The sequence below is a fragment of the Coregonus lavaretus genome (assembly GCF_964263955.1).
Source record: "Coregonus lavaretus genome assembly, chromosome: 28".
Lineage (NCBI taxonomy): Eukaryota > Metazoa > Chordata > Actinopteri > Salmoniformes > Salmonidae > Coregonus > Coregonus lavaretus.
Window position 1 is genome coordinate 25,760,812 of NC_140015.1, and position 18,875 is coordinate 25,779,686.

An 18,875-nucleotide genomic window follows, 5' to 3' on the forward strand; every position below is an offset into this window, starting at 1 on the left:
GTTTGTAAACTTCAATCCAAAACCCTCCAAGTACTGGTAATTCCCCCATTTTGACACATGACTCACAACGTGATTAATTTGTAAAAACAAAACACTGCAAATCAAATTAGAATTTCTGCCCTTAATAACTCCATAAATATTTTTTTTACACAAGGTAATTCAAGGAATAGAAAAATAGACTAGAGACAGCATCCTTCTCGTGGTCCGAATCACACATATAACTATTAATTATAAACTTCTCCGTAAGTATGAGTATTACAAACGACCTTCAAATCAGTATTACATATGACCTTTAAATCATCACCCACCATCTCTCTGCTTTCTAGTGAGGGTGATCAAACCACACTAGAAAGTCAGGTTGGAGGTCAGTCAAACTCTTCAAATAAGTATTTATTTCTATATTATTATAATTATTTAAAACAGTCAAACATTTCATACATTTCGTATCCAAGAGTTACAGTAAGTTTCTTCAGTGCATGTCTTATCAAAATAATTCACGTGTTCAATTAAAACTCAGAAAATAAAACTTCTGTGTGTGCCCCTTTAAGGTGCAGTCTGTCTAACCCGTGAAAACCCCACTAAAACCAAATGAAAGACCACTCACAATAAATCAGACATGGTATTAAAAACACTAACAAATATTCATAATGTAGGGTAAAAACAAACAAAAACGGCCATGCTTTATTTAATTTGGTATCTCCCTTTACGTCCGAATCCGGATACCTTTATACTTAATTTCACTAACCACTCTATCAAGTCAATAGTCTCGGGAAACATTTCAAAGAGAGAGAAAATGACTATCCCTATTCTCCTGGAAGAAAAAGTGTAAATTTTCAAACAATCAAATTCAAAATTCTTACTTTACAATGAAGTAAGAATAACATTCCTTTGTTACCTTCACTAGTCTACATCTCTGTTTCCTTTAACTCAGAAAGCCCTCAACAAAATTACTTGTGACCCCTCCTCCCTTTTATCAATACTCTAATCTAGTTTAGAATAAAACTGAATAAAGTGTCTCATGAGATTAAAACCCCTATGGTTTTCCTGAGTCGTATTGTTCCTACTCGATCACGTGTAATGTGTTTTGTGACTTCAAAACCCCCAAATATGTTATCTCTTGTTTCGCTGGTTGGACTTTCCCACATGATGCATTGTGACCCGCCTCTACCAAATAGTTTACTAATGTGGTGATGTCTGGCATATCAGTTTCTTTGTCTTTTGATGCCAATAACAAATTCACCAAATATTGTATCAACACAAAACCCTCAAACGTATACCCTTCAGCGATTGTTTAAATGCGGCGGGATACAAAGTTTGACTATTTGTAACTATCATTCGTGCTCTCGCCCATATATACTGCCAATTTTAACATGTTACCTAATATCCACTGTCCTTGATTCTCACAAGGATTATTCAACCCCAGAATCGGCTTTCAAGTCTTCCCATTTTGATAACAGGTTTCAAACCTGCCGTCAAAACAAACGTACATTTTATCAATATACTCACATACCAAGGCTGTGTTTGAATACCCATACTAATATATTGTATACTACATACAGTGGGGAAAAAAAGTATTTAGTCAGCCACCAATTGTGCAAGTTCTCCCACATAAAAAGATGAGAGAGGCCTGTAATTTTCATCATAGGTACACGTCAACTATGACAGACAAAATGAGGAGAAAAAATCCAGATAATCACATTGTAGGATTTTTAATGAATTTATTTGCAAATTATGGTGGAAAATAAGTATTTGGTCAATAACAAAAGTTTCTCAATACTGCCACTCCAGGACCTTGAAATGCTTCTTACGAAGCCACTCCTTCGTTGCCCGGGCGGTGTGTTTGGGATCATTGTCATGCTGAAAGACCCAGCCACGTTTCATCTTCAATGCCCTTGCTGATGGAAGGAGGTTTTCACTCAAAATCTCACGATACATGGCCCCATTCATTCTTTCCTTTACACGGATCAGTCGTCCTGGTCCCTTTGCAGAAAAACAGCCCCAAAGCATGATGTTTCCACCGCCATGCTTCACAGTAGGTATGGTGTTCTTTGGATGCAACTCAGCATTCTTTGTCCTCCAAACACGACGAGTTGAGTTTTTACCAAAAAGTTCTATTTTGGTTTCATCTGACCATATGACATTCTCCCAATCCTCTTCTGGATCATCCAAATGCACTCTAGCAAACTTCAGACGGGCCTGGACATGTACTGGCTTAAGCAGGGGGACACGTCTGGCACTGCAGGATTTGAGTCCCTGGCGGCGTAGTGTGTTACTGATGGTAGGCTTTGTTACTTTGGTCCCAGCTCTCTGCAGGTCATTCACTAGGTCCCCCCGTGTGGTTCTGGGATTTTTGCTCACCGTTCTTGTGATCATTTTGACCCCACAGGGTGAGATCTTGCGTGGAGCCCCAGATCGAGGGAGATTATCAGTGGTCTTGTATGTCTTCCATTTCCTAATAATTGCTCCCACAGTTGATTTCTTCAAACCAAGCTGCTTACCTATTGCAGATTCAGTCTTCCCAGCCTGGTGCAGGTCTACAATTTTGTTTCTTGTGTCCTTTGACAGCTCTTTGGTCTTGGCCATAGTGGAGTTTGGAGTGTGACTGTTTGAGGTTGTGGACAGGTGTCTTTTATACTGATAACAAGTTCAAACAGGTGCCATTAATACAGGTAACGAGTGGAGGACAGAGGAGCCTCTTAAAGAAGAAGTTACAGGTCTGTGAGAGCCAGAAATCTTGCTTGTTTGTAGGTGACCAAATACTTATTTTCCACCATAATTTGCAAATAAATTCATTAAAAATCCTACAATGTGATTTTCTGGAGAATTTTTTTTCTCAATTTGTCTGTCATAGTTGACGTGTACCTATGATGAAAATTACAGGCCTCTCTCATCTTTTTAAGTGGGAGAACTTGCACAATTGGTGGCTGACTAAATACTTTTTTTCCCCACTGTACTCAATGAGTATATACTTCATACTATATACTATTAGTTCATTTTAATATACTGTAAACAAACGGTAACCTTTCAGTTGAGCTTCGCATGTTGCATATCTACCAAAAGTTGAAGCTGTTACTAATGCAGCCTCTTGCTAGTCGTGTTTGGAAAATATTCAGAGCGCACACTGTCCACTCTGGCCAAGGAGCAGGGTTGATCCAAGCTCTCTGACTTCACAAAGGCAGTCAAGCACCCAAGCTAACTGGCTAAAGTTGGCTAGCTAACTCCATACACAAATAAGAGAACACCTCCTCACTCTGACCATTTCACTCACCCTAGCAGAGCTGGTTAGGCTTTTTTCATGTTATCCAAGGTGTTGATGACTAACTGTGCTGCTGGCAATAATTTAATTACGTTATTTTCCCCGATGTTTACTGACACCGACCATATTCAACGGGGTGTTGAGAGTTCGTAAATTCATCAGTTATTCTGCGCTCTGGTACATTCAGACAAGAGTGCTCTGAAATCCGAACAAATAACCAGAGCAAATTTACAAAGCACCCCATTTAACAATGTCCATTGAGAACGCACAAGGACTATACCATTTAGCTAAGCTAACAATGACGTGAATAATCAAGTCAATAAACATTGGGAAGTTGGATGCAATGATATGCTATGCGGTTCATAAGGATAGCATAACCAACAAATTTGTCAGCCAACATAACGTATAACTCAACTTTATTTTGAAAAGTAATTACTTTATAAAATTCCTCAACATTTTCTTAACATATGCCAGAATTAGTTAAAGCAATGAATGTGTATCTTAAGAGCAATAAGCATACTACATACTCAATTTACTTCACAAATAGTACGGTTAATGCGGTTATGCTGAGTACATCTACTAATCTTGATTTTATCGGTTTTACTTTTCTGTTAATAGGATGCTAACATCTCTACGCTGGTGTATTGAGCTTTCGATTCTGCCTTTATGTCATTGTGCCAAGTCACAATTGCATTCCTGAATTCTCTATTTGATTGGAATTTTCCTGTCTGCGGGGAAATACTGCCGAATTTGATCCACGATTAGATTTTTTTTCCCATATTCAAGCCGAATTGGAAGAATGCTAATGCGCTTCTTTTAGTGCCTCTATGGCTTTGCTATAGTTTACCTCTTCTATGATGGTTATTTCTGCGCCTCTCTCAACTGTGTCCAGAGTTTAGATTCCTTCTCTCACGGTTTTAATATATGCCAGTCTTTTTCTGAGACTATTTCCCAGATCATGTAAACAGTCATATAATGCTTTAACCTTATCTCTATCAAATGATCCATAACCGGGACCAACTCAGAAAACTTTTATATTTTATTTTCCACCCCTGACGTGCGTCTACGTTTGGGTGTGCAAGTTGGTATATGAATATTATTCGTTACATCATTACTTAATAAAATCTGTAGTAAAAGATTATACACACATACAATTTCTCTTATTTTTTCATATCTTCACAGAATCCATTTATAAAGTAGTGGGTTTCCAACGACTCTCCATTGCCACACAGTTTCAGCTGTGCATCCAAACTCTCAACGGAACCCCGGACACTGCCCGGCTGGTCATGGGAATAATGCTCCAGGCGTATCCTCAACGGCTCTCTAGCCTCCCACAAACTATAGACTTGCCGCTGTCCAAAATAACATCCCGCACTCAATACCACCCCGTGATATTTTATGATGGGCAGTGATGGACGGAACACCAAGATAACGCTACATATCCAAATGTATTATCCAAATTTAAATCAGCTTATTATACACATTTCTATATCTTATTATCCAAACTTCAGATTAACACTTATTTCCACACTCACACAACTCTCATATCACATTCACACAGTTCTGTTCCCAAAACACATTTAATCACTTTTTTTTTGTAACCTGCAGGAATATTTTCTAATTTCTATCTCAGGGTTAGTTCCTGGGATAATGCAACTCATACATTTACATCTTACAATACTAACCTATGGTATTGCAATGCATCACGGCAATACCATGTAGGACTTTCTTACTTCAGGATAGTACGATCACGACTTCCTATTTATTATGACAATACCATCAGGATCTCATAACCTTAAAACGGCAGTAACTTTAGGACTCTCTATCTCTTATTTCTAAAATGGGGTTTGGTTTAAACAATTACAGGTGCACCTAACTATCTTATACCATCTCATTGTAATGCATTCTCTTTTATTTCTATAGCCTTTTCTCTAGTCCACGCAGGCCTTTCCCTTTTAGGCCTTAAGTAGTCCTCACAGGGTCTAGTTATACATCCAATACACACAGCTTTGGATGTTCACGTTAAATGATCTTAACTAGTTCACACAGGTTTGGATGCTAACGTTAGTTTTCATCCGGTACACACAGGGGAATGAGACAGATGAGGAAAAAACGGATTTCATACCCTGTCTATATGAACAGGGTAACCCATACCATTATCAGAATATTGCCTAATTAGTGGTCCCACAACGGGGTGTTGTATCCACACTGGGATATAGCCTACTGCGATTACTATGGTATAGATTCTCTTATGTCTATCCAAATGTGCAAAACTACCAACAGAGTACCCATGTCTCCTATCTGACTATGTAACATGGTCCCAAAAATCCAATCTTACCTCGTATTTTCTAACCTCCACTTCAGGTGAAGTGCCAGGAATAGTAACCCAGGGCATACCTGTTTACCTCATTAATAAAACATTTCATCAATTACATACACATTATAATTTGAACTTCACCAAGCCAGGTGCCCTCGCAAGGTGTCACCTGCGCTCTAGTCCCTCGTTCAATACATTCACCTCACCAGTCCTACTGTGATCAACCCAGTACCACGGATATGGACTTTTGGTTGCCCAGTTTACCCAGATCTTCAGGAGCGGTCAACAGGTGAAGTTACAGAGATCCCATCCTCGTCACCAAAATTGTTGTGGTAATTTCAGTACTGAGCGAGACTTTGTCATTTCTTCAAACAATCATCTTTATTCAATATCGATTAATTATTGCAATAATGAGACTGGTCGACCCAACACTCTTGACTGTTGGGCCGAGAGCCTAACCTTTACAGAAAATGCTGGTTCTTATATAGCTGACACTAAAATGCTTAGTCATGGCTGGTTCCACCCCTCCCATGCAGATCGGGTGGCATCATGAGTCACTTTGGGTTCATCCTATGGTTATCTGCTGTTGTTTTAACCCCACCCTGGCTTAGTTTCCCAGATCACAGAATGATTAAGGACAATAAGGATTTTCGTTGTACTCCTCCAGGCTATCCCTATCTCGGTTACACACACCGCATCTTGTCTATGGAATGCAGGCTGTAACTCAATTGTCAGCTCAAGCTAGCTCTAGTGACCATATGCCCAGATTAGCTGCAGGGAGTTAGAGTGGAGACCATAAAAACACAGCATTAGTAGAACAGAATTGTCTTACTATTTGTTAAGTATATCATTTAACTATTAATATCAAACAAATCAGGTAAATACATAATTTTTCTCTCACAGTGTGGCCAGACCTACAGTATATGAGTGAGGCCAGGGCTAGTTTGAAATGTTTTGATTTGTTGGCTTCATTTGTAGTGTTTCAATCAACGTCTTGCTTGCTGATATCGAGGGAATTCTGTGTTCAAGTTAACAACAGCAAACTAATCTGGAGGCATGGATACAGTATCAGTCTCTGATTGGAGGGATTCTTCTCCAATGTTATCTGTGCTAACAGGCATTCCACAGTCAGATCTGACCTGGCAGGATAAGGATTATTTTGGTCCAAGAACTGGTATTTGGCTGAGGAAACTGCATCCCCCACAATGCATTCTAATGAACGTGAATGAGAATGGAGAGCAGAGGGCGCTGGGTGATGGATGCTGAACGGAGAGTAGTGGAGCGGCTGGAGAGGGCTGCCTGGGCTCTCACACAGCTCCTCCTGGTGTCCCTCTCTCCTCGTCTGCAGTTCCCGTCTCCAGACCCATGGGGTGGGGAGGGGGTGAGAGGGGGGAACATTTGGAGCTTCGTGTTCTTGGAGCCTGTTGTTGTGAGTTTTCACAGCGAGAGACTGTATCTGTGAATGTGTCCAACTCAGCCCAGTCTGTTGGCCAGATCTTCCTTTTGTTCCTCTGTCAGCCAGCCTGCTGTGTTTTAAAGGGCCTTTTGGAGCCTCTCTCTGATGGCTCTAAATCACAATAACACCATGACCTCTCCTATGTGTCTATGTGAGTTTTAGACTTCAGCTGGGTGTTTTTCTCTGTCACTCTCTTGCTCTCTGTCTCACCCCCCCCCCCCCCCCCCCCCCCCCACTGTGTGTCTCCTGTGTTGTAGCTGACCTACCTGCCTCCTCCGTGGGGAGAGTGTGAGTCCAAGGCCCTGGACTCTGGCTTCTTCAAGGTCTACAGTGTGACAGCCTGCAGGATCGACTGTGAGACACGCTACATCGTGGAAAACTGTAACTGCAGGATGGTGCACATGCCCGGTAAGAGCACACACTTTTTCACCCTTTTCACACTAAACAAAACATGTGGATAGAGTCTGTAATATAACATTGTCTGGGCCATGGGCAAAACAAAAACAATTATTTGGGCTATGGGTCATGTTTTTTCATCAAGGACTATTTGAAGACATATAACAAGGTGAGGAAAGTTTGATAAAGGAGTTACAGTAGTTGTTGTGGTTGATAGAAAAAAGTAATCTAAAGTCTAAAGTGGTGGGTTTGAAAAGGTCAAAGAGCTGTAAGGTGTAAGGTCAAGATTTGTGTTGGTGTATTAAAGCTTTCTGCTCCAAGGCTTTTCTGCCACCTTGCTCCACATCAAGCATCTCTCTCTCTCTCTCACTCTCTTTTGGTGAGGGGAAGGTAGGTTTTGCATGTCGCGAGTCTCCTTGACTGCTTCCACAGGAGGGTATCTTTCAAGGATTTTATGTAATCTATCATAAAACAACTAGTGGCCCTTTTGGGTACTTCAGATTATCACAGGTGTTTGTAATTATCTCTGGCCCTCTGTGCGGCCTTATCACATGTAACATATATGACATAATTAAATAAGATCATTTTTAAATATAAAAAAATATGACAAAGCTGTAAAACATTATCATAAATATAAACCATCAATTTAGTGAATAACATTAGTGTTTAATATGAGGGTTTCATCATAATATCCTTTATCATTTTTTTACACACTTTAATTTATTTTATTATGTCAATATGTATTTGTTGTCAATGTTTTGGTGTCACACTGGTGGCAGTTGTGAGTTGCAGAGTTAATTATTATTATTATTATTTAATTGAAAATAATGCTTAGATGTTTAGATGCTTTTTTCATTAATCAGGCTATTTTCTCCTGAACCATATGGTCTATCTGCTAGAGATTCATGGAAAATATGGACACAGATATAAAAAAATATTCTATATATGAATATATTTGATTTAAGTTATTAAAGTATAAATTACCAAAGTTACGATAGATTGCCATAGATTTTCTGTTAATTACCCCAATTACTGAAGATTCCGGTAACTTTGGGAAATTACTGGTAGCTTTGTAACCCGATTCCACAGTAATCTGAGCTGTTTTCTGTTTGTTTTTCTCAAGCTCATACGTAATTCAGAGGTGCTACGTTTTAAAAATAGATTTAGCAGAAAACTTTCCTCTCCTCCCCTTCCTTCTATGCTTCTTCTGTCCTTCTAGGTGATTCTCCATTCTGCACCCCTGAACAGTATAAAGACTGTGCAGAGCCTGCCCTTGGTAAGTCCACAGTATGCACGCACACAAACGCACACGCTTACGTCTTTTTGTCGAACAAAACTTTTTGTGGAAGGTACTGCGCAGCACACAGACCCCCTCGCGTAATCAACGTTGTCGCGTTTCCTTGTTTGGCAGGGAAACTGTGAAGCCAACTGTTAAGCCTATTGCCTGTTTCTGTTTCTGAGTCTTTTATTAAAGAATGTGAAACATGTTGTGTCTGTTTGCTGCTTTTCATTAAATCATGTATAGCTTTCATTATATGGCCTAAAATAAATGTGTTCATATGGGCAGAATATTATCTACAGTATAGGCTATAGCAGTGGTCACCAACCGGTCAATCGCCATCAACTGGTCGACCTCCAAGGCATTCCTAGTCGATCACCAAGCATTTCTGTTAAAAACCCAACAATAAAGCCTTGCGTTCCTATTTGTTTTATTCATTTCGCGCTGTTGGCGGTAGGTGCACTTGATTCAGCAGCCCTAGCGCCGGGAAGGCAAAGTGTTCCCATTTTGAACCATTTCATGTGTCTGAAGGTAGAACTCCACTCCACTCCATTTTCTCAGCGGAGGGAGGGACAGTGTTGGTGAGTCGGATGAGAGGCAGTCTCACCGCTGCTCCTTCCCTCCCCTCAGACTGACCAGAGGCCAACAGTCAAGTAAAAACAAATATATATACAGTGCCTTCAGAAAGTATTCATACCCCTTGACTTATTCCACATTTTGTTGTGTTACAGCCTGAATTCAAAATGAATTAAATATTTTTTTTTCTCTCACCCATCTACACACAATACCCCATAATGACAATGTTACATTTTGGCCAATTTATTGAAAATGAAATACAGAAATATCTAATTTACCTCAATATTCACACCCGCTCTGTCAAGTTGGTTGTTGATCATTGCTTGACAGCCATTTTCAAGTTTTGCCATAGATTTTCGAGTAGATTTAAGTCAAAACTGTAACTCGGTCACTCAGGAACATTCACTGTCTTCTTGGTAAGCAACTCCAGTGTAGATTTGGCCTTGTGTTTTAGGTTATTGTCCTGCTGAAAGGTTAATTAATCTCCCAGTGTCTGACTGAACCAGATTTTCCTCTAGGATTTTGCCTGTGCTTAGCTCTATTCCATTTATTTGTATCTTAAAAAACTCCCTAGTCCTTGCCGATGACAAGCATACCCATAACATGATGCAGCCACCACTATGCTTGGAAATATGGATGGTGGTACTCAGTAATGTGTTGTATTGGATTTGCCCCAAACATAACACTTTGTATTCAGGACAAAAGTGAATTGCTTTGCCACATGCCTTGTTGCAAACATGATGCATGTTTTGGAATATTTAAATTATGTACAGGCTTCCTTCTTTTCACTCTGTCATTTAGGTTAGTATTGTGGAGTAACTATAATGTTTTTGATCCATCCTCAGTTTTCTCCTATCACAGCCATTAAACTCTGTAACTGTTTTAAAGTCACCATTGGCCTCATGGTGAAATCCCTGAGCGGTTTCCTTCCTCTCCAGCAACTGAATTAGGAAGGACGCCTGTATCTTGGTAATGACTGAGTGTACTGATACACCATCCAAAGTGTAATTAATAACTTCACGATTCTCAAAGGGATATTCAATGTCTGCTTTTTTAAATTATTCTTTTTTTATCTACCAATAGGTGCCCTTCTTTGCGAGGCATTGCAAAATCTCCCTGGTCTTTGTGGTTGAATCTGTGTTTGAAATTCACTGCTCGACTGAAGGACCTTACAGACAATTGTACGTGTGGGGTACAGAGATGAGATAGTCTTACAAAAATCATGTTAAACACTATTATTGCACACAGAGTCCATGCAACTTATTATGTGACTTGTTAAGATTTTGTTTTACTCCTGAACTTATTTAGGCTTGCCATAACAAAGGGGTTGAATACTTATTGACTCAATACATTTCAGCTTTTCATTTGTAATTAATTTTTAAAAATCCACTTTTACATTATGGGGTATTGTACGTAGGCCATTGACAAAAAAACTCAATTTAATCCATTTTAAAATCAGGCTATAACACAACAAAGTGTGGAAAAAGTCAAGTGGTGTGAATACTTTCTAAAGGCACTATACTGTATATTATGCTCACTCAGCTGTGCCTCACAAGTAATACAACAAATGATCTATTACCAGTGTGATCATATACAGTGAGGGAAAAAAGTATTTGATCCCCTGCTGATTTTGTACGTTTGCCCACTGACAAAGAAATGATCAGTCTATAATTTTAATGGTAGGTTTATTTGAACAGTGAGAGACAGAATAAAAAATAAAAAAATCCAGAAAAACGCATGTCAAAAATGTTATAAATTGATTTGCATTTTAATTAGGGAAATAAGTATTTGACCCCCTCTCAATCAGAAAGATTTCTGGCTACCAGGTGTCTTTTATACAGGAAACGAGCTGAGATTAGGAGCACACTCTTAAAGGGAGTGCTCCTAATCTCAGCTTGTTACCTGTATAAAAGACACCTGTCCACAGAAACAATCAATCAATCAGATTCCAAACTCTCCACCATGGCCAAGACCAAAGAGCTCTCCCAAGGATGTCAGGGACAAGACTATAGACCTACACAAGGCTGGAATGGGCTACAAGACCATCGCCAAGCAGCTTGGTGAGAAGGTGACAACAGTTGGTGCGATTATTCGCAAATGGAAGAAACACAAAATAACTGTCAATCTCCCTCGGCCTGGGGCTCCATGCAAGATCTCACCTCGTGGAGTTGCAATGATCATGAGAACGGTAAGGAATCAGCCCAGAACTACACGGGAGGATATTGTCAATGATCTCAAGGCAGTTGGGACCATAGTCACCAAGAAAACAATTGGTAACACACTACGCCGTGAAGGACTGAAATCCTGCAGCGCCCGCAAGGTCCCCCTGCTCAAGAAAGCACATATACAGGGCCGTCTGAAGTTTGCCAATGAACATCTGAATGATTCAGAGGAGAACTGGGTGAAAGTGTTGTGGTCAGATGAGACCAAAATCGAGCTCTTTGGCATCAACTCAACTCACCGTGTTTGGAGGAGGAGGAATGCTGCCTATGACCGCAAGAACACCATCCCCACCGTCAAACATGGGGGTGGAAACATTATGCTTTGGGGGTGTTTTTCTGCTAAGGGGACAGGACAACTTCACCGCATCAAAGGTACGATGGACAGGGCCATGTACCGTCAAATCTTGGGTGAGAACCTCCTTCCCTCAGCCAGGGCATTGAAAATGGGTCGTGGATGGGTATTCCAGCATGACAATGACCCAAAACACACGGCCAAGGCAACAAAGGAGTGGCTCAAGAAGATGCACATTAAGGTCCTGGAGTGGCCTAGCCAGTCTCCAGACCTTAATCCCATAGAAAATCTGTGGAGGGAGCTGAAGGTTCGAGTCGCCAAATGTCAGCATCGAAACCTTAATGACTTGGAGAAGATCTGCAAAGAGGAGTGGGACAAAATCCCTCCTGAGATGTGTCCCAACCTGGTGGCCAACTACAAGAAACATCTGACCTCTGTGATTGCCAACAAGGGTTTTGCCACCAAGTATTAAGTCATGTTTTGCAGAGGGGTCAAATACTTATTTCCCTCCATTAAAATGCAAATCAATTTCTAAAAATTTTGACATGCGTTTTTCTGGATTTTTTTGTTATTCTGTCTCTCACTGTTCAAATAAACCTACCATTAAAATTATAGACTGATCATTTCTTTGTCAGTGGGCAAACGTACAAAATCAGCAGGGGATCAAATACTTTTTTCCCTCACTGTACCATTTAAAAATATACACTACCATTCAAATGTTTGGAGTCACTTAGAAATGTCCTTGTTTTCGAAGATATTATTTTTTTTCGTCCATTAAAATAAACAGGCGCCTCACAGGTCCTCAACTGGCAGCTTCATTAAAGAAAAAGCCATATCTCAGACTGCCCATTTTAATCTTTTTTTTATATTGGCCAGTCTGAGATATGGCTTTTTCTTTGCAACTCTGCCTAGAAGGTCAGCATCCCGGAGTCGCCTCTTCACTGTTGATGTTGAGACTGGTGTTTTGCGGGTACTATTTAATGAAGCTGCCGGTTGAGGACCTGTGAGGCGTCTGTTTCTCAAACTAGACACTCTAATGTATTTGTCCTCTTGCTCAGTTGTGCACCGGGGCCTCCCACTCCTCTTTCTATTCTGGTTAGAGCCAGTTTGCGCTGTTCTGTGAAGGGAGTAGTACACAGTGTTGTACGAGATCTTCAGTTTCTTGGCAATTTCTCGCATGGAATAGTCTTAATTTCTCAGAACAAGAATAGACTGGCGAGTTTCAGAAGAAAGTTATTTGTTTCTGGCCATTGTGAGCCTGTAATTGAACCCACAGTTGCTGATGCTCCAGATACTCAACTAGTCTCAAGAAGGCCAGTTTTATTACTTCTTTAATCAGCACAACAGTTTTCAGCTCTGCCCAACATAATTGCAAAATGGTTTTCTAATGATCAATTAGCCTTTTCAAATGATAAACTTGGATTAGCAAACACAAGGTGCCATTGGAACACAGGACTGATGGTTGCTGATAATGGGCCTCTGTACGCCTATGTAGGTATTCCATTAAAAATCTGCCGTTTCCAGCTACAATAGCCATTTACAACATTAACAATGTCTACACTGTATTTGTGGTCAATTTGATGTTATTTTAATGGACAAAACAATTGCTTTTCTTTCGAAAACAAGGACATTTCTAAGTGACCCCAAACTTTTGAACAGTAGTGTATATATAATATCAAAATGGTCTGAGAAGAACAACATTGGCAGGGCAATTCAAGCATAGCCAATATGCAGTGATAATGTATTGGGCCTATAGCCTACTGCACAAACCTCATTGCTACAGAACTGTTTTTAATTAGTTAATGTTGCATAGACTTACATTTTATAAGTCATGTTTTTTTTTATCATACGAAAACATCTTTATCTGGTAAAAGGCCGACATTTGGACGTTTCAATAAAAAAATACTCTTTGTCACATGACTATAGAAATGGAAAGGTGATTTTAGAGACGCAAAGTAAGAATAGCCTATGATTGAAGGGTTAGGCTATACTGGGCTCTCACCATCATCATCATTATTATCATTATTCTCATCATTCCAACTAAATTATTATGAAATTCGGACCACAGAAATCTAATGTTTATATAAAATGTCTGCCTTTCCTCCTACATTTTAACAGTCTAATAAGTCCATATTAATATAGGACAACATCACAAAATCCATTTGGCCTGTGTCCTTTCATTTAGTCTAATTATGATAGGGAAAATGTTGGCTATTTCAAAATAAAATACCATATTTTGAGATGACTGTATAGGTTATTATACTAAAAATATATCAGAGGTTCAACGTTAGGCAAGGGCATCTTTTAAAACTATTTTTATACTTACCTCATGTCTTGGTAATATAAATGAGAATGTAGTCCATTTTGTTTTTAAATCAGCATTTGTCCGTCTCTCCCATTGTTCCCATTTCCAATCAAGAAATATGCTCGAGATATTCATTTACATTTTTACATTTTTAGTCATTTAGCAGACACTCTTATCCAGAGCGACTTACAGATAGTGAGTGCATACATTTTTCATACTGGCCCCCCGTGGGAATCAAACCCACAACCTTGGCGTTGCAAGCGCCATGCTCTACCAACTGAGCTTTCAGCCAATCAACATTCAGAGCTCGATTTATAAATAGCTATATAACTTCAATGTACAAATAACAATGTGCAATGTGCTTACTCTCCATCATTTAGTGTTTTACACAATTACAAAATGTGTAACAAGGTTTTGCTGTCTTTGAAGCACACAAAGAGAGACTGAACTGACACAATGTTAAATGCTGAATGCTGAATATTCACAATGTTGTAAAGTACTGCCCTACCCTGGCTGGTGAGGACACTCAGGTGAAGCCATCAAATAAAATGAATAAAGCTTTTTAGCTTTTGAGCCTGTTTAAAAAATGCTATAAGTCTAAATTATTAGCCTGTATAGTTTGGACTATCCTTTTCGTAATGTATGAGACATCAAAACATTCTAGAAAAACCTGGCATGCTAGCACAACAGCTGTTCACTTTACTGTCATTCAGAAAATTATTTTCTGAATCAGTTCATGATTGCTGAAACACGGTTCAATGTCTAATTTCACAGATAAATGCTTATTATATTAATAGGCAAACAGCACTGCCATTAAGACAAGGAACGAAAAGTGTTTATGTCACACGATTTTGGGCAAGTAAAATGTTATTAGAATGTATTAAAATGTTACATTCCCATGACACCCAAAATACATACTTAAATGTAAAATAATAATAGGCACACAAACTAAAGAAGACTATTTTAGTATTTTATTAAATTAAGATTCTCACCAAGACAGGCAGCCAGTTCAGACAGACAAACAGTGCAGTAGGCTATACAGTGCCTTCAGAAAGTATTCAGACCCCTTGACCTTTTCCACATTTTGTTACGTTACATCCTTATTCTAAAATGGATAAAATAAAAACATTTCCTTAGCAATCTATTCACAATTCCCCATAATGACAAAGCAAAAACAGGTTCTTAGACATTTTTGCTAATAATATACAGTGGGGAAAAAAAGTATTTAGTCAGCCACCAATTGTGCAAGTTCTCCCACTTAAAAAGATGAGAGAGGCCTGTAATTTTCATCATAGGTACACATCAACTATGACAGACAAATTGAGGAAAACAAATCCAGAAAATCACATTGTAGGATTTTTAATGAATTTATTTGCACTATTATGGTGGAAAATAAGTATTTGGTCAATAACAAAAGTTTCTCAATACTTTGTTATATACCCTTTGTTGGCAATGACACAGGTCAAACGTTTTCTGTAAGTCTTCACAAGGTTTTCACACACTGTTGCTGGTATTTTGGCCCATTCCTCCATGCAGATCTCCTCTAGAGCAGTGATGTTTTGGGGCTGTTGCTGGGCAACATGGACTTTCAACTCCCTCCAAAGATTTTCTATGGGGTTGAGATCAGTATAGCCTAACCCTCCAACTTGATTGGAGTCCACCTGTGGTACACCTGTCTAAGGTCCCACAGTTGACAGTGCATGTCAGAGCAAAAACCAAGCCATGAGGTCGAAGGAATTGTCCGTAGAGCTCTGAGACAGGATTGTGTTGAGGCACAGATCTGGGGAAGGGTACCAAAACATTTCTGCAGCATTGAAGGTCCCCAAGAACACAGTGGCCTCCATGATTCTTAAATGGAAGAAGTTTGGAACCACGAAGACTCTTCCTAGAGCTGGCCGCCCGGCCAAACTGAGCAATCGGGGGAGAAGGGCCTTGGTCAGGGAGGTGACCATGAATCCGATGGTCACTCTGACAGAGCTCTAGAGTTCCTCTGTGGAGATGTGAGAAACTTCCAGAAGGATAACCATCTCTGCAGCACTCCACCAATCAGGCCTTTATGGTATCAGCCCTGTGTAGCTCAGTTGGTAAAGCATGGCGCTTACAACGCCAGGGTTGTGGGTTCGTTTCCCACGGGGGGCCAGTATGAAAATGTATGCACTCACTAACTGTAAGATGCTGTGGATAAGAGCGTCTGCTAAATGACTAAAATGTAAATGTAATGGTAGAGTGGCCAGACGGAAACCACTCCTCAGTAAAAGGCACATGACAGCCTGCTTGGAGTTTGCCAAAAGGCACCTAAAACTCTCAAACCATGAGAAACAATATTCTCTGGTCTGATGAAACCAAGATTGAACTATTTTGCCTGAATGCCAAGCGTCACGTCTGGAGGAAACCTGGCACCATCACTATGGTGAAACATTGTGGTGGCAGGGACTGGGAGACTAATCAGGATCGAGGCAAAGATGAACGGAGCAAAGTACAGAGAGAAAACCTGCTCAGGACCTCAGACTGGGGTAAAGGTTCACCTTCCAAAGGACAACGACCCTAAGCACACAGCCAAGACAACGCAGGAGTGGCTTCTGTAAAAGTCTCTGAAAATCCTTGAGTGGCCCAGCCAGAGCCGGACTTGAACCCGATCAAACATCTCGGGGGAGACCTGAAAATAGCTGTTTAGCAATGCTCCCCATCCAACCTGACAGAGCTTGAGAGGATCTGCAGAGAAGAATGGGAGAAACTCCCCAAATACAGGTGTGCCAAGCTTGTAGCGTCATACCCAAGAAGACTCGAGGCTGTAATCGCTTCCAAAGGTTTTTCAACAAAGTACTGATTAAAGGGTCTGAATAATTACGTAAATGTCATATTTCAGTTTTTTTTTTTTTTATAATTAGAAAAAATGTCTAAAAACCTGTTTTTGCTTTGTCATTATGAGGTATTGTGTGTAGAGTTATGAGGGGGGGGAAACTATTTAATCAATTTTAGAATAAGACTGTAAACTAACAAAATGTGGAAAAAGTCAAGGGGTCTGAATACTTTCCAAAGGCACTCGGATTGCACAAGAAGAGTATAAGCTATTTTAAGAGATGTAGGAGAATGCATGCAAATGTATGCTGCTAATGAACAATAACTAGGCCCAATTGATTGCTTTTGAAACTATCCTCTTTGAACTGCCGGATATGAATAAATGTGTTGGATGGACGGCTTCGATAGTCCAGCAATCTAATTGCATGTCATTCATATGATAATAATCCAAAAATTATTCTTAAAAAGATTGTGCACCGCTACCCTCTGCATGATTATTCTTAGAGGAGGTCAGAGAATGCTTCAGTGGAACCCGAATGTATCCTCTCTGTGTGTGGAAATAATATCCTGCCGCATGAAGGCTACACCTACAGACGGGAACGACAGACAGCAAATAAGTCCTTCTGGAAGTGCACCGAATATCATATTTTCGAAATGCCGAAGTCGCATAACCATGAATGATGAGATTATCTGGATACCCGGTTCTTTCAGCGCCCAGAACATCAACTGGAGGACCCCCTGACATACTTTCAGGCAACATCGGTTGGGGAGACGGTCGGACTCATTGGAAGAAAGACAATGTTTCCCATAGGTATGTCTTGTTTAACATATTAAGGGCTTTATTATTCTTATTATTGATGACAGCATGCCCAAGGCCAATAACATGGTTGCTAATCTGCTTCTATCTCTTTTTTTCTGAATTATGGAGCTGTTACGATGCTGTCCTGCAAGAGTTGGCAAAGACCAACAACGGAGTGGAGAGCTGGCATTGAACATTTTGGGCGAATCTTGTCGCTACCCACCCCACCATTTGGAAGTTCATTGAGGCATTGTAACGACAGCAGCAAAGAGGTGAAATGACAATGGAGCAGCAACTTGCTGGCGTTCCACCGCCATGGCAAGACGCCGCTACCGCAAGCAAGAAAAGGATCTGAAGTCTCTGGTTGAGAAGTAGCCTACACCACGACTCAACGGCTGGAGTCTTACCTGAAGAGTGTTGCCTACACTTTCAAGTTGCAGTTGTGAATACTCCAAAATCCATCTGAGAAAAATGCCTACTACCTAGCCTACTTGGACACTTATCAATTTCAACCCTTTCAATGACTCCAAAATCCTTATGAGGCCAGAACACTAAGCACTTTCTTGAACGATTTGTTCGCGAACTTGTTTTTATGGCACTGCATTGTCATGTAGCATACTCTTGTATTTTTGGGTTATTTGAAATAAATGTTTTAGGCCGACTTATTTTCGCCCCATAATGTTTTGTATTTTGCCAAGCATTTTTGTTAATAAATAAAGGTTTTATAGTGAATGGTTGGTGTTAATAGATGGTGTAAAAACGAGATAAAACGAAAATACATTATTTAAAACGAAAATACATGTAGAAACTAGATATACAGTGGCATTTTTACTATTTTGTTGCCTTACAACCTATAATTAAAATTGATTTTGGGGGGTTTGTATCATTTGATTTACACAACATGCCTACCACTTTGAAGATGCAAAATATTTACAAAAAAACAGAAAACTTGAGCGTGCATATCTATTAACCCCACCAAATTCAATACTTTGTAGAGCCACTTTTTGCAGCAATTACAGCAGCATGTCTCTTGGGGTATGTCTCTATAAGCTTTGCACATCTAGCCACTGGGATTTTTGCCCGTTCTTCAAGGCAAAACTGCTCCAGTTCCTTCAAGTTGGATGGGTTCCGCTGGTGTACAGCAATCTTTAAGTCATACCACAGATTCTCAATTGGAT

General features: G+C 39.9%; 1 protein-coding gene across 1 annotated transcript in view; it reads left to right on the forward strand.

Moving 5' to 3' along the window:
- LOC311104212 (acid-sensing ion channel 2-like) overlaps nt 1-18,875 on the forward strand; it is a gene marked incomplete at its 5' end in the record, with an annotated part of 392,644 nt that overhangs the window by 362,461 nt on the left and 11,308 nt on the right. The window contains 2 exons of the mRNA XM_084145947.1: nt 7,287-7,437; nt 8,645-8,701. Coding sequence (XP_084002073.1) covers nt 7,287-7,437; nt 8,645-8,701 — 208 coding nt within the window. The remainder of the gene's footprint in view (nt 1-7,286; nt 7,438-8,644; nt 8,702-18,875) is intronic.